This window comes from Pieris napi, chromosome 9 (genome assembly GCF_905475465.1).
Source record: "Pieris napi chromosome 9, ilPieNapi1.2, whole genome shotgun sequence".
NCBI classification, from domain to species: Eukaryota; Metazoa; Arthropoda; class Insecta; order Lepidoptera; family Pieridae; genus Pieris; species Pieris napi.
This window is the reverse complement of record NC_062242.1, coordinates 12863046-12877262: the sequence shown is the minus strand read 5'-3', so window position 1 is coordinate 12877262 and position 14217 is coordinate 12863046. Positions and strand designations below refer to the sequence as shown.

The 14217-nt window shown below is 31.7% G+C and overlaps 1 protein-coding gene and 1 pseudogene across 3 annotated transcripts; both read right to left on the bottom strand.

The window, feature by feature from the left end:
• Positions 1-419: 419 nt before the first annotated feature.
• Positions 420-6760, bottom strand: LOC125052596 (annotated as a pseudogene).
• A 139-nt stretch (positions 6761-6899) lies between these two features.
• LOC125052322 (lactoylglutathione lyase) lies at positions 6900-10613 on the bottom strand. 3 transcript variants are annotated; one of them, XM_047653086.1, is made up of 6 exons: positions 10474-10613; positions 9664-9776; positions 8661-8733; positions 8300-8523; positions 7888-7998; positions 6900-7304 (listed from the first exon to the last, which is right to left on the bottom strand). In XM_047653086.1, the coding sequence occupies exons 2-6, from the start codon at positions 9711-9713 to the stop codon at positions 7178-7180; spliced, it is 585 nt and encodes a 194-aa protein (XP_047509042.1). In that variant the 5' UTR covers positions 9714-9776; positions 10474-10613; the 3' UTR covers positions 6900-7177. The 3 variants fall into 3 exon arrangements, with proteins under 3 accessions (XP_047509042.1, XP_047509043.1, XP_047509044.1); XM_047653087.1 differs by lacking the exons at positions 9664-9776; positions 10474-10613 and adding an exon at positions 8922-9058; XM_047653088.1 differs by lacking the exons at positions 9664-9776; positions 10474-10613 and adding an exon at positions 8835-8917.
• Between the last annotated feature and the right edge of the window lie 3604 nt (positions 10614-14217).

Genomic DNA, 14217 nt, shown 5'->3' with positions numbered 1-14217 from the left:
TAATTTTTTCCGTCTAGCAACGCGCGATAAGGAACTTCGTTCCAAAAATTGGACCGGCAAGATCCACATTATTATTCCTTGACCTTTTCTCACATTTTGCATACTCAACTACCTCTATCGCCTGGACTAAAAGCCTTACTAAAATCTAAGAACACTAGGTAATAAGTTTTGTTATATTCTTTGTTTTTTTTTTGTACATATAATTTGTCGGAGGCCGTGAATGTGGTCTATACGTAGTAGTAGAAAAGATTCTACGGAATCAGTCTTGCCCTTAAGCCTGACTATCACCGTGGGTATTAGTAATTCTTAATAATATTATTTTGAAAAATACCTTGTTTACATTAGACATTAGCTATATTTGTTTTATCGCATTTTTTTGTGTAACAGTAAAACTATTGTTTTAACCAAGTCCCCAGACCTTAGGGATATTTTCTAAGTAAATAATGTCGTTAAATAAGTAAGTTTTGAGGCAATAACTTAATGTGATTTTTAATATTTCGTTAGTAACGGCTTAGACGATTTTTTTTGTTTTGATTGTATTTATTGTTTTTAGTATCTTCGATTATTTTTGTGTTCACAAAGAAAAAATTAAAATGATACCTAACACTTTTAAAATATAATTTTAATTTTTAATTAAATCGTATACACATTCTTATGTAAAAATGCCAGTTCTAGTTAAAAGGTTTGTGGGCATTACTACATTATTTTTCGTAATATATGGACGGACTCCTAAATTATTGGAGCTAGATAAATGTGGATAAAATTCATATCCTATAGACCTGGTATTTAAACTTTAGCCGGTAACTCGGAGGTTTCATTGTCTTCGTTAGTTTTAATTGTATTTGAAACTGTAGTATTTATTACTTCTTCCACTTGATTTAAAGCCCTTTTTGTGGCATTTAGCATTTCTTCCGGATTTAAATTCGAAGCTAAATGTAGTACGCTTTTTATATCATTTTCTATAGTCGCTTTTTTGTCTCCCAATTCATCTATCATCTTAGCTTTCACTAACGCACCGTTAGTAACAACTAGTTTAGATATTTCCTCTTTTGCTAAATGTTTTAGGTCTTGCGATGATTCACTGATATTAGCAACTTCAATTAACTCTTCAAATAATTTAGTAGGGCTGTTACGTAAGAATGGTCTTTTTTGAAGAATGTTCTGGACGTTATACTTATACGTTTGATACGGAAGTCTATACTTGACGTAGTACAGAGGTTTATAAACAAACGATTGTGGACGTTGTAACGCAAACGTTAGCTCAACTATACCATTTTTATTAGGTGCGATGTTCAATTTAGCCCAATTCGTCATAGTTGGGCGATTCAAATCGCTCAACTCTTTAGAAATATTACGATTTGCAAATGTGTAATCTGAAATTGGAGCTCCCGATTGATAATGCGGAAATTGATTTACATTTAAGATATTATTCGGGAAATTTGTCATGCCACGATATTGAAAAGGATTTTGTAAAATTTCCTGATTTCGATGCCAATTTGAAAATTGCGGATTAGAAATATATTTTTCTATAAACATATTTGAAGTTTGAAGTTTCAGATTAGGGCTGACAGGTGCACTAGGATAATATTGTTTTATTCGGTTATAGTAGCTCGGAGTTAAATATTGTTCAACATTTTGACTTACTTGCGGTTGCCCTTGGACATTAGCATAGTACTTTCCAGTTTGAATATTCATCGGAGGCTTCAAATTAAACCCATTACCTTCATAACTAGGCACAACACCCATATTTTTCTCAATATAAGGAACATTAAAGCCCGATTGCGGTGTAGGTATATTCCTGTTGAGGTCATTATGTGAAAAAATTGGAACGTTTGCATTTAGGCGTAAGTTGTTGTCCCATGGTATATTGGCTGTTAGGTCCACGATATTCTTGTTCACTTGTGTTGAATCTCCATTATTGTAAACGGGTTTCATATTGAACTGAGATGTAAAAAAGGTAGTCGGTGTAGTGTGATTATTTTCGAGTAAAGTATGATTTTGAATTTGAAAGATACCGTTAGGTTGGTTCATTACGTCTTGAGGGCCTGATACACTTATATATCCTGTAGGCTGATTTAAAACCGTCAGAGCCTCTACTAAGCCCTGATCTCTGGTTAGGTCATTCCAATTTCCAGTACTATCTTCATTATTTACTGTTGAAACTAGGTGTCCAGGAGGTAAAATTTCCTTTACAGCAACAGACGTGTTTGGTCTTAAATGTTGAAGGAGATTCCATAAATTTCCATTCTCTTGAAGACCAGGGGCAGAATTTATTTGTACTTCTTGAGGAATATGTAATCCATGATTTTTAATCATCTCAATGTACTTCGGCCTAAAACTCTGAAGTATAGTCAAGGGATCTGGGTTTTGGTTGTCATTTTTCAGTTTATCATCTTGAACCTGATGAAATAAATTGCCTTGAGCTGAAGGTGGAGGAACATTTGGGATGTTATTTTTAATTTTTGAAATACTTTCGACGGCATATTCCGTATTCGGCCTATAATTTTGGAGTGAGTTTATTACATCACCGTTTTGTGGATACGATCCTAAGAAATCAATTATATTAGTTCGATTGATTAACTGATTCGAGGACGGTAAATTATTTATCTGTGGAAATATAGGTGCACCTCGCCAAGGTACATTTCCAAGATGCAAAATATTATTACCTTGTGAATTGCATTTACCGGATTGTAGACAAAAGTTATTCAACTGTTGGTAAGCTGCATTAATGGCATTAACAATAGCTTTGAAAAGTGTTTCACAGTCGGGATGGTTTATTGTTGGCAATTCAAATTGTAGGCCTATACTTCCCTTTAGTGTTTCTGGTGGTACTCCAAAATGATAATCACTTCTAAGCACCTCTTTCTTCTCCCTGTGATTGAAGTTTTCAAGTATTGTCTTCAAATGCGATGTATGGTTATCGGTGATATCATCACTTCCATAAGTTGAGTTTAAATATTGTATCGTAGTGTCTAACACTTGTTTGAAATTATCTGGACTTAAAGTCAAACTTGTATCATCAATTAAATTTTCTTTTAAGTATCTTAATGTATCCAGTAAAATCTTATTGTTTGGACATAATCTACTATTGGGATTTACATTAACTTCCTGTGGATCTCGAGCCTATAAAATAAATGAATATATATATAGAATAATACGGTAGAATTAAATTTGAAAAGAAATACACGATTTTATTGTCGTTGACGTAAACTTTTCTTCGCTAGAATAAAGAAAAATACCTCTTTCTTTAGATAGACCGGAGCAACAGCCATGAAAAAAGCAACAAATCCCAGGTGCATGATGTTATCGAGCACTTAACCATAGATGAATCAAAATAATCCGCCAACAGGCTAGAGTACTGGTATCAGCGTGAAATCGCGTATCATAATTGCTACAAATTCGCGACTGGTGTAATTATAAAACCAAAGTCTCAAGATACACTCATATGATATAAAAATATGTACATTTTCATTTCAATAATTTTCATGTTATTATGAATATCATTGAATATGTATTCAAAAGGGGTAGTCGTATTGGTAAGAAATAAAACACAAAAATAAACGATTTTACTTTATTATTTTAAGGTTAAAACAGAAACAGAACAGAACTATCCCCTACTCTTCCGAAGTACTTTTTCAATACTTAATTCTACTAATTTGTTTGCTCTTTCTACACAGGATGCAATACTATCTGTGTTTATTTTCAAAAGTTCTTCTTGAACTTCTTTTTTAATAAGCTCTGTTTGTGTCTGTCGAGAGATATTTATTTTCTCTAATTCTATCTGTAGATATTTCATTCGTTCTATAAGTTCTTCTGCCAAATTATATATTCTATCTTGTTCACTTATCATATCAATCTCATTTGCACTACTTTTGTGATTCAATATTTCCTGCAGATATTTTTTAAAGAAATTTGGATCTTCTGTTATACTTCTAGTGTTGTCGTCGTTGGGCGAATGCTTCAGAAGCAATTCTTTTAATTTTTCATCCATGTCCTTTGTTATGCCTTTTCGAATTGTACCGTGGCCAATATTTGGAAAAAGAATAAGTAATTGCTTATAAATGTCATTTTCTTTCTTCTGCTGATCAGTGACAGTTTCTTGATTTATCGTTTCTATAATATCGAGAAGATTATCTTTGTTATTTAATTTATTTTTACCTACTTTGGAGTCATAGATTTTTTTAATAATATTTTCTATCATTTCCTTTTCGGTATTTTCAGAATGTTGCATTTCATTTTGGCGATGTCTTCCAATAGAGTTATTGTTTTTGGCTATTATATCAATAATTATGTCTGGCGAAAGTTTATCAGGAATACGTTGATTGGTTTCCTTAATGGGTTGTTCTACTTTCTTGTTAGCGATTTCGTCTTTGATTACATCTAAAATAGAATTTAAATTGTGTTCTCCAGATAATTCCGGTGTGGTTTTGGCATTTACAAAATAATTTCTTATAATAGCTTTAATATCATCAGCTACTACATAAAAATTATCTTTTTCTGTGGGGTGTACAGGATCAGATATTTTAGATTTTTCTGATTCTGGAAATACAACATATATGAGGAATGGCTTTCCGTTGTTATAATTTAAGTAATCTTCTACAGGTACATTTGAGAAGACAGGAACATTTGGATCTACTTGTTGTAAATATGGAATGTTATTACCCCTGACTTCGTTTAAAATCTTTTTTAAAGTTTCAAAGTCTAACTTCGTTTTTAAACTATGATTCTGTGTCCTCTTTAGATTTAGGATATCTTTGCTCGTTATCATTTCTTTAATATTGCCGGATATAGGAACTTTAGCTTTTAGACCGGAACTTACCGGCTTTAAGAGGATTCGATTGTCTGGGTTAGACTTGGCTAATTTATAATCTAATATTGTCCGCAATATACTGTCAGTTGCGCTTTTTTTTGCTTTATGGACATTTTTGTTAGAAGTAATATTTGAGTGCACAGAATTTAAACTTTCTTTTGTGTTAACTCCAGAGGGAATTAATAACATACTATTTTCTTCTTTAGTTGTTATAATTTCTTGTGAATTGTCTCTGTGTGCAATGTCACTTAAAGTGTTTAACGATTTAGACGTAATTGTTGGATCAGTAAAAACTTTTGTATTTATAGACAAGTTTACTGTGGGTGTTTCCATATCGGGCTCAAGTTCATTTATCACGGCGGAGTCTAAAGTTGTTGTTACATCGGATATCTGTACGTTCTTTTCACTATCAACTACATCTGAATCATCAAAAATGTTCTTCATGACATCTGAAACCGCATTTGTTGGTGGTTCAGTGTCAAGATCGATAACTTCAACGTCGGCGTTCTGTAAGAAAATATATATTTAATTAATTACTAAGCTTAAAACAACTGGTACGTTTTTTTATTATTATTTAACTTACCGCTGTTATAAGCAGTTTCCCGAGATCTATGTCAATATTATTATCAACAATCAAAATCTTTACTTTGTTTACTATATCCGAATTTAGTTGTCCTTTGCTGGCTAAGAATTCGACAAATGCAATAATAAGATTTTTAATGCGGTCGTTTGCGTCAACATTTTGTCTTATAACGGCATAATATATATGTTCAGGCACTTTATGCTGTATGAATAAATTGTGTACTGCTTCTTCAATCCGAATTTTATTTGCAATATTCAATCGTGAATTTTCAATATTTTCATTTATTTCAATTGCATCTTTGCTGGGATTTTCGTTTTCGTCGTAGTAAATTACCAATTTTCCATTTCGAATTTGTTTGCCGCCCAAATTAGACCCATTAGAAGCCGTAAGATTCTGTATTATTTCATTTAATATATCTGCATTTAATTCTCTTTCTTTAGTTCCAAGTACGCGTACGGCGCCGTCGGTCTGTACGTTTTTGTTTGTTTGTATATGTATTTTATTTTGCGATTCAGACTCAGGATATACACCTTCTATTTTATTTAGCAAATTATGAACATCAGTCAAATCTGTACCAGTTTTCCTTTCATCCAATTTTGACGTTCCCACAGATTCGCTTGATAACATTTTCATCAACTGATCATAGTATCCATCATCGTGAACCGTTCTCGCCTGGTTGTTAGGTATTCTGAAAATTCTTGAAATCGTGTGCTTTACTTTTCTCGATTGTGCTTGGGATTCATCGCTGGAGTTTCTTGCGTCCTATAGTAAAGAAACACTTTAATATTGACGTTCTCAATGTTAATTTGATTATAAACAACAGATTTTATTAGAATAATAATCTATTTAACTCTTACCAAAGGATTAGCGGCGGTCAAAACGACGTTTATAGCGAGTACATAGCACAACGACTTCATCTTTACAACAACAAATTGATCTGATACTACAACAATTATATAGTCTGTCACACGAACTGTGGAAAATCATAAAAAATCACGACATGGACGTTTAAACTAAATTGCCGTATAATTTAGAATAAACAGAATTTTCAGCCAATTACTATTTATTATATTATTAAATTCTATACATGGGTACGTATGCGTCTGTAAGAATCGCAAAACTGCAGATTTTGTTTTATACAAACTATTAACAGTAAATACAAAAATTAGCCACACTAAACAATTAGTTAGACCGAGTCAAATTAAATTAAACTAATTGGCGGCTGCAGGTGTCGAAAAATGCATTATTTCATGCAATGAAGTAAATGAGTTAATCTTTCTGAATCACACAAAAACTGCTGTATCTGTTTGTATTTGGAGTATGGATGAATGGGGTTTGGAAAAGGTGAAGTCATTAATTCGCTGGCACCATCTAGCTACCGATTAATATAGAAAATAATAAGGTTCCTCCACATATTTAATATTATATCTGTCTATAGGCTGTTTTTATTTTTCCATAATTCTGGAATTTTAGAAAAGATTAATGGTATTGAATTAAAGAATAACCTAATAATTAACAAGTTATATATTAAAGACAAGTTATAAAAGTGCAAATTTTACATTTCATGTATTTTCCTCTTAGATAAATCGCAAAAACTATAAACAAATTAAATTTTTTTTAGTCTATAACAGCTATTTATAAAATCATGTGTTTATAACACATGTATTAACTTAAGAATATCTGACAGTCTATATATCATTGGTAAACAATAAGTGTCATGACCGTAACAAGATATAAAATATTTTCTATCTTGTCACAACTCATATATATCTACAGAACTATTGTTACTGGCTAACACAATTAGCATTGAAAATCTCGATCCAGTAGCCATCGGGATCCTGAATGAAAGCCAATCCCTTCATTTTGCCATCCTGGGGCTTTTTAATGAACTTCACATCTTGCTCTTCAAATCTGAAGCAAAATTAATAAGTTGTAGAAATTGAGTTTCAATGTAATTGTAAAAAAAAATATCTGAAAAATATTTAGTTTCTGACATCTTAGTAACAGGACTTTCATTTTATTATTATAAGAAATCATAACATTGGTTAACCTACAGTTTCACAAACTCAGTTGCAATACATTTTATAATTATTTAACAAATGTAACAAAATATTGTAAACCTATTTTAAAAGAGTAAGTGTGGAGTTTCTTGCCCATTCTTCTCCACACGAAACTACCTTTTGGAAGGGGCAACTAGAATCATCTTTATATTTTTTTTTTGACGTTCAAAAGTGCCATTTTAGATGGTCTAATTGAAATAAACGATTTGACTTTGACTTTGACTTTGAGACATATTGGTGCTAAATCTTGTGGTAATGGTAAAAAGAAAATTTATCTATTTAAAATTAAATAACTTCATGTATTTCCACAGCATACTGTTTTATCTCTTTGCTGAGTGATTCAGCAATTATTAACAAAGAAGGTGTTTCTAAGATAATAAACTCATTTACTAGAAAACTATTGTAGACATTAGAGGCAGCACAAGCACACCTACCTAGCACAAGCAGCATCAACATCGGGGACCATGATTCCAATATGTCCAAACCCACGAGGATCCGAGTTACCATTATGATAGTTGGAATCATCACTCTCTGTGCCCCAATTGCTGAAAATTTATATCATACATTATTCTTAGGTAATTAAAACATTTTATCATAATTATTTTAACTCTTTTAATTTTAATTAAACATTTTATAAAAATACTCCGGTGTTGATAAAAAGGTCAAATGTGATAATATTTATTATCACACCATGATTATAATATTAAGTCTCCAACTTCATAACATATCTGACAAACAAATGACAAAACAAAAGCCACTATTCTACATATCTAAAAGTAATGTATCAAAATCATCATAAAATTCTGCCTCTTGCGATGTTGAGGCATGCACATTTGTAAAACTTACTATGTTAGCTCCAAAGTGGCTTTTCTTGACATCGCCCAAGAAGTTCTTTCTTTTTCATCTAATGGGATTTCATTAGAGTTTTCATATCCCATAAAGAATAATGAGAACTTCATTTCTGGAAAATGAAGCTGTTTTAATAAGGTCATGCCAAGTACTCCAGTATAAAATGGTATAGACTTTCTTGGGTCCTTGATGCGGTACATTGTTTGTTGAAAAATAAACTCCTGGAATAAGAATTTCAAAAACTATATTAATGGTTTGTTTTTGTAAAAAGACATCAGTCTTGCAGTCAGCTACTTTTTAAGTATTGCAATTGACTAAGTAATGTTTAAAATTATAGTGGAAACGAGAGTTTACAAACCTTTGTAGCAGGATTTGGAGTTTTACATAACGCCTCGATTTCTTGAGCTGAAACTCCCTGGTGCGCCATGGTTCTAAAAAATAGTATCGAGGATTGAAATCTCAGACAAAATTTATTTAAAATACATGAAATTGGGTTATTTATTAAGAACTGCTGTGATAAGTGTATTTTTACCAGGGATCTTTCTGTATACACCTTATAAATAAATTCTAGTCCATTACAAGTTAAATCGATTAATAAATTAGTAATCGAACTACTAACCCAGTGAAGCGAAAAACAGGTAAAAATTATAAACACGGTATTTAAACTACAATATCACTGTGTAAAAAATAAAATTCCGTCATGCGTCAAGTCAATGGAGTAGTCGCTACTGTCAGATTGACATACGTAATCTCTCTTTGATTGGCTTATAAAAACATTAACACATTCCATATGAATCTGTCAATTAGTTTTTTCTGTGTAATTATATACTAACCAATGATTACGTTAGTAACAGAAAATGTAAGGTAAAATGACATACTAAAATAAAATATCGTACAACGCCATCTTTGATTGCATAACTTATTTAATCAAAATGTTAACATTATTGTAAAAGGGTTCTCATAGCAAAGTATTTTTTATTCACCTCTATTCCCATTTCCCACACAAGCAAACTCACGCAAGCAAATGGCATGTCATTCTACAGCAATATATAACAATAACCTAACCACGACTATATTAATTGAAATTTTAGATAAAACAATTTTTATTGGAACAAAACATACTCTCAATTGGGGTTTTTATTATTATAACAGTTATTATATAAATATATCATTTCTTCCATCCAAATAAGATCTCTTTCTATGCTTGTAATATACCATTCATATGCTGATATCATTCTTTCATCTTTTAAATTATCAACAAATATATCTCCAATTATGCTTACAAAATCTCCTTTTTTAAACTTCAATTTGTTTTTTTCTTTTTCTTTAATTTTTTTTAACATAAAAGACTCTGTTCTAACCCTCCTATCTCCAATTTTATAATTTTTAACATGAAGTTCCTCAAGCTCATCTATGCAATTAGGTGGTAATTTATTATTATTCCTCTCACTGTTGCAGTAGACTTGTATGTTAGCTGTGAAAAAAATAATACAGATATTATTTTATTTATTTTACATAGGTATACCGTTTTTGTATTCATTTGGGGAAATTAGTTATGTTTTGCCCGTTCTTCTCAGAACAAGGCCTCCTGGTAGTTTTGCAAACGGATGGCGTATTGCTCTTTTGCGAATTTTGTAAATGTTTTTGACATTCATAAGCATGCCCTAAGACGCATCTAAACTGAATAAACATATTTTGATTTGATTTGTTATTTTCACAGAAGTTAGGTATTACTTATAATAGACTTTTTAAAATTGTGTATAATCATTGGGCACATGGTGAGTATTTGAGATGCAGAGCAATCATATAATAATGAGATCTATTGAAATTAACCTTTTTTTAATACATGTGTATAATTTATAGATTTTATATAAATTTTAGACATTATGGAACATTACGACCTAGCCTAACTTAAAACTAATAAGTAATTTAAGTCTAACCTTATTTACTAAAAAGGATTTTTAACATAAGAAAGTGTCCAATAACACTACTTACAGTCTCTATTAAAGGGAAGACACTTTGTTCTTGTGTTCTATTTAATATATTATTGAAATTAACTGATGTTTACGAATTCTTAATTCTTTATGAATATACACAAAACATACTAGGGAGTAGTGTATTACGTAATTTTTTTAAAAGTTTAATATGATAACAATGTGTTCATTTAATACCTGTAGCGTCACTTAATTGAATATAAACGGATTTAGTTGAACCGTTATATACCGACGTAATCACCCCGTGTAACATCACATTTTTAAATGTTTTGCCAAATATTTCGTATACATATTTATTTTTCTCCGATTGCTTGGCCCGAAAAACATCTTGTATGTGGAGTTTAAGAGGAGTTTTCTTATAATAAGCCATACAACTTAGAAATGCTGACGCTAACAAAACCTTAAAACTAAAAGTCGACCCTAACACCTAAACTCTGTTTTTTAATTCTATTTTAAAAGCACTTCGTAAATCTTAATCAATTTTAAATAGTAATCATTATATTATATTAATTCATTAAACTATAATCCGTTTGTATTTTCAAATTCAACTTCGAAGTTAGAATGCAATCTTTCAAAGTCAACACTCAACAGTGCGAGATGACTTTAACTCAAAGTCAGAACTGTCAGTGTCCTTTGGTTATGTTATTACTTATTTAAATAAATAAAGTTATTACTTATTAGTTTGTTTTAGCAGCTTTAACATTTAAAAGTCGTTGATATGATATCTTTTTAACTTTTAATTTTTTTTGAAGATTTTGTGGCCTATTAACGAGACCTTCAATATAGACCTTTAACTCTATGAATTAATTAATGTGCTAAATAGACAAGGCGTTATGTAATAGGAGGCAAACGGGCAGGAGGCTCACCTGATGTTAAGTGACAAAAACTGCCTTAGAAAACGCTCAGCCCTGCGATTCTGTAACTCACTTTTCGAACTCACGCAGCGGTTTTCGCATCGGCGGTCGCTCTCAAATCAGTCATTTTATGATTTGGAATTCTGATAAAAAATAAACTACAAGCTCCCACCTTTTCAGAATGCCAAATCATAAAATGACTGCTTCACGACTGATTTGAGAGCGACCGCCGATGCGAAAACCGCTGCGTGAGTTCGAAAAGTGAGTTACAGAATCGCAGGGCTGTTGTGGAACGACGGACGTCGAAGTGATACGGATGGTATTTTGTTTATTATTTTTATATTTTACTTTTTTATTTTCTTCGTTCCCATACTCCTCCGAGACGGCCCGACCGATTCTTATGAAATTAAATATGCATATTCAGTAAGTCTGAGAATCGGCTACTATCTATCTTTCAAACCCCTAAGTGATAAGGGGTGATATTTTTTGGAACGAAGTTCCTTATCGCGCGTTGTGAAAGGGGGCTAGACGGAAAAAATTCTTACGAAAAGTTGTCACGACACTTTTTTGCTATTTGCTATTGTAATACACCGGTTCTCGTCCGATCACCGAAGGTAAGCAACCTCGGGCGAGGTCAGTACTTGGATGGGTGACCGCCTGGGAACACCTCGTGATGTTACAGGCTTTTTTTTTCGTCGTAAGATTGGTGTCGAGAAAGTCTATCATATGTTAATTGATATCTGTTATGATACCAATTAACATATAAACTAATCGAAAGGAATTTCGTTCCATCCGGGTGTCCCTTGACACCTCTAAGTTTTTTTTTTGATATTTTTTTTAACATTTTATTATTTGGCATTAATAAATACATACAACCCTAAATTTTTACCCCTCCACGAACAACCCCTATATTTTATTTGTTCATTAAAATCGTATGACTTGAGCTCTGAGGTTTATATAGAGAAAAATTCACAAAAGAACCTAAAAAGTTTTCAATCCGGAAAACCCAAGTATCTGGGGTAGCATAGTAAAGTGTTCCATGCTGGTATGTACTGAAAAAGGTAGGCTAAGTAAAATCACATTAAGGAGAAACAAATTTCGCGGGGGCAGCTAGTTAATATATAAGTAGTAATTGCTCTTAACTAATTTGTAAAGATATATTTTTTTACTATTATCTAACTTGTGCAAATAAATGATTAATTTCCACCTCTTCTACTACTGCCTATGTAGGAAGAAGTTTTTTTTACCAAATTGAGTATTACCGTCATATTATTATATAGTTGGGTATACAATTTACATGGTTTACGAAAATTAACTTGCGACACAAAGAAACATTACCTTGCGCTTTTATCTGTTACAATTATCAAAATTTTTATTAAAAACATACTAAATTTAAGGAAAGTATGAAAAATAAAAGTAATGACTTGAGGACCAAATTCTTGACGATGCGACGTTTTACTACGCATAAATCTAGATCGAGATCAAACCATTTCGATTTAAAGTCGACTTGAAATACCTATACAGGCCTTAGTCAGCCAGATTGTTTTATCTGACTGATTTGACTCAGTTTAAACTTAGAGTTCTCACTTAAAATACCATATCAAAGTGTTATAAAGTTGTTAAAACTTTCAGGTTCAGACTTCATTAAAAATCAATCATTTAACCCGAATCGTTTAATAGCTGAAAACAAAAGTCGGTGCTACTGGTACTATTTTACTGGGGATGACTCAAGAGAGGGTCTACAAAGATTTTCTGTCATTCATTACATCGTTTATGTCATTATTCAGGAATGAAGAAAATTTTAGCACTTTTGTAATTAAGAAAAGAAGTTGTTGATTGCAATAGGCATTTTTTTTACTTTCTATTCTTTATATTATAGGTAAAAACGTGGTTAAATAATAACAAATAAATAAGAACAAAAATTAGCAAAACTTGAAATTTGAGTTAAATCTTTGTTTAAATAAATAGTTTACATTCGATGGCGCTGAATACTATCCAAAAACAGACGGAATTTTGAATTTACGAAAATGTTAAATATCTCGAAAACCGAGAGACTTTCAAAACATAAAACATATTTTTCTAAACCACCACAACATCGTCTACCTGCAGGTACATGCATATTGTCCATTTATTACGCCACAACCTTTATACTGAGTACTGACTTAATATAAATTATTTCTTCTTTCATAGTATAATATCTGGATAAATTTACCAGATCTGCTGGGATCAGTTCACCAATAAGTATATTATTTCTGTAGCGCAAAACTCTGTTAAGCGGGTTGGTCTCGTAAATATATTTAGTAACTTAGTAAAAAGTGTAGACTATAAAACTGCAAGTGTATACGCTATCGGAGATAAGCTGCGGTCTATGGACTGTCGATTATTCCCAACGATTCCGCTAGTGATGTTATAGTATCGATAAGTTTAAACTTTATGCTTATGTTCACAGGATTATATTTATGCAAACCTACATACAATTAAGTAATGCCAATTATTTTTTGTTGTTGCAGTGATTATTTATTCAGGCGCGAAATAATACAATTGACGTATGTCAAGTCGTATTTAAAATGATTGCTGATGAATATCATATATATAATATACATACATACATAAAACGAAAGCTGCATGCCTTTAAGTTATTAAACATGAATGGAACTTCACCCTCTTATAAAACCTAAATCAATGTCAAGACTCTTGGGCCGTAGGGTTCAAGTGCGCTAATTAAAGATTTAAGTTGGCGCCTGGTAGATAGTACCGGTGACCCAGAGCTGGTGCTTTCCTCAACGAATAAGTATCGCAATACAGCGGGAAATGCTGCCAGCGCTAAAGGTATACTGGCACAGGGACCAAACCAACTTTAAAATTTGTTTTAATTTTGTATGTATTAATTTGTAATTATTATTATTTTTACTATGTAGGTTGAGAAAATTGAAAATAATATTAAAGAGACGATAGGTCTCTTTGTGTTAAAATATATTTATGTTGTGTTAGAAAGATTACTTTAATGAATAATGGGGTATTATTGTAAATGACGTTCAGAAGCGTGAGCGTGATGTTAGTGATATCG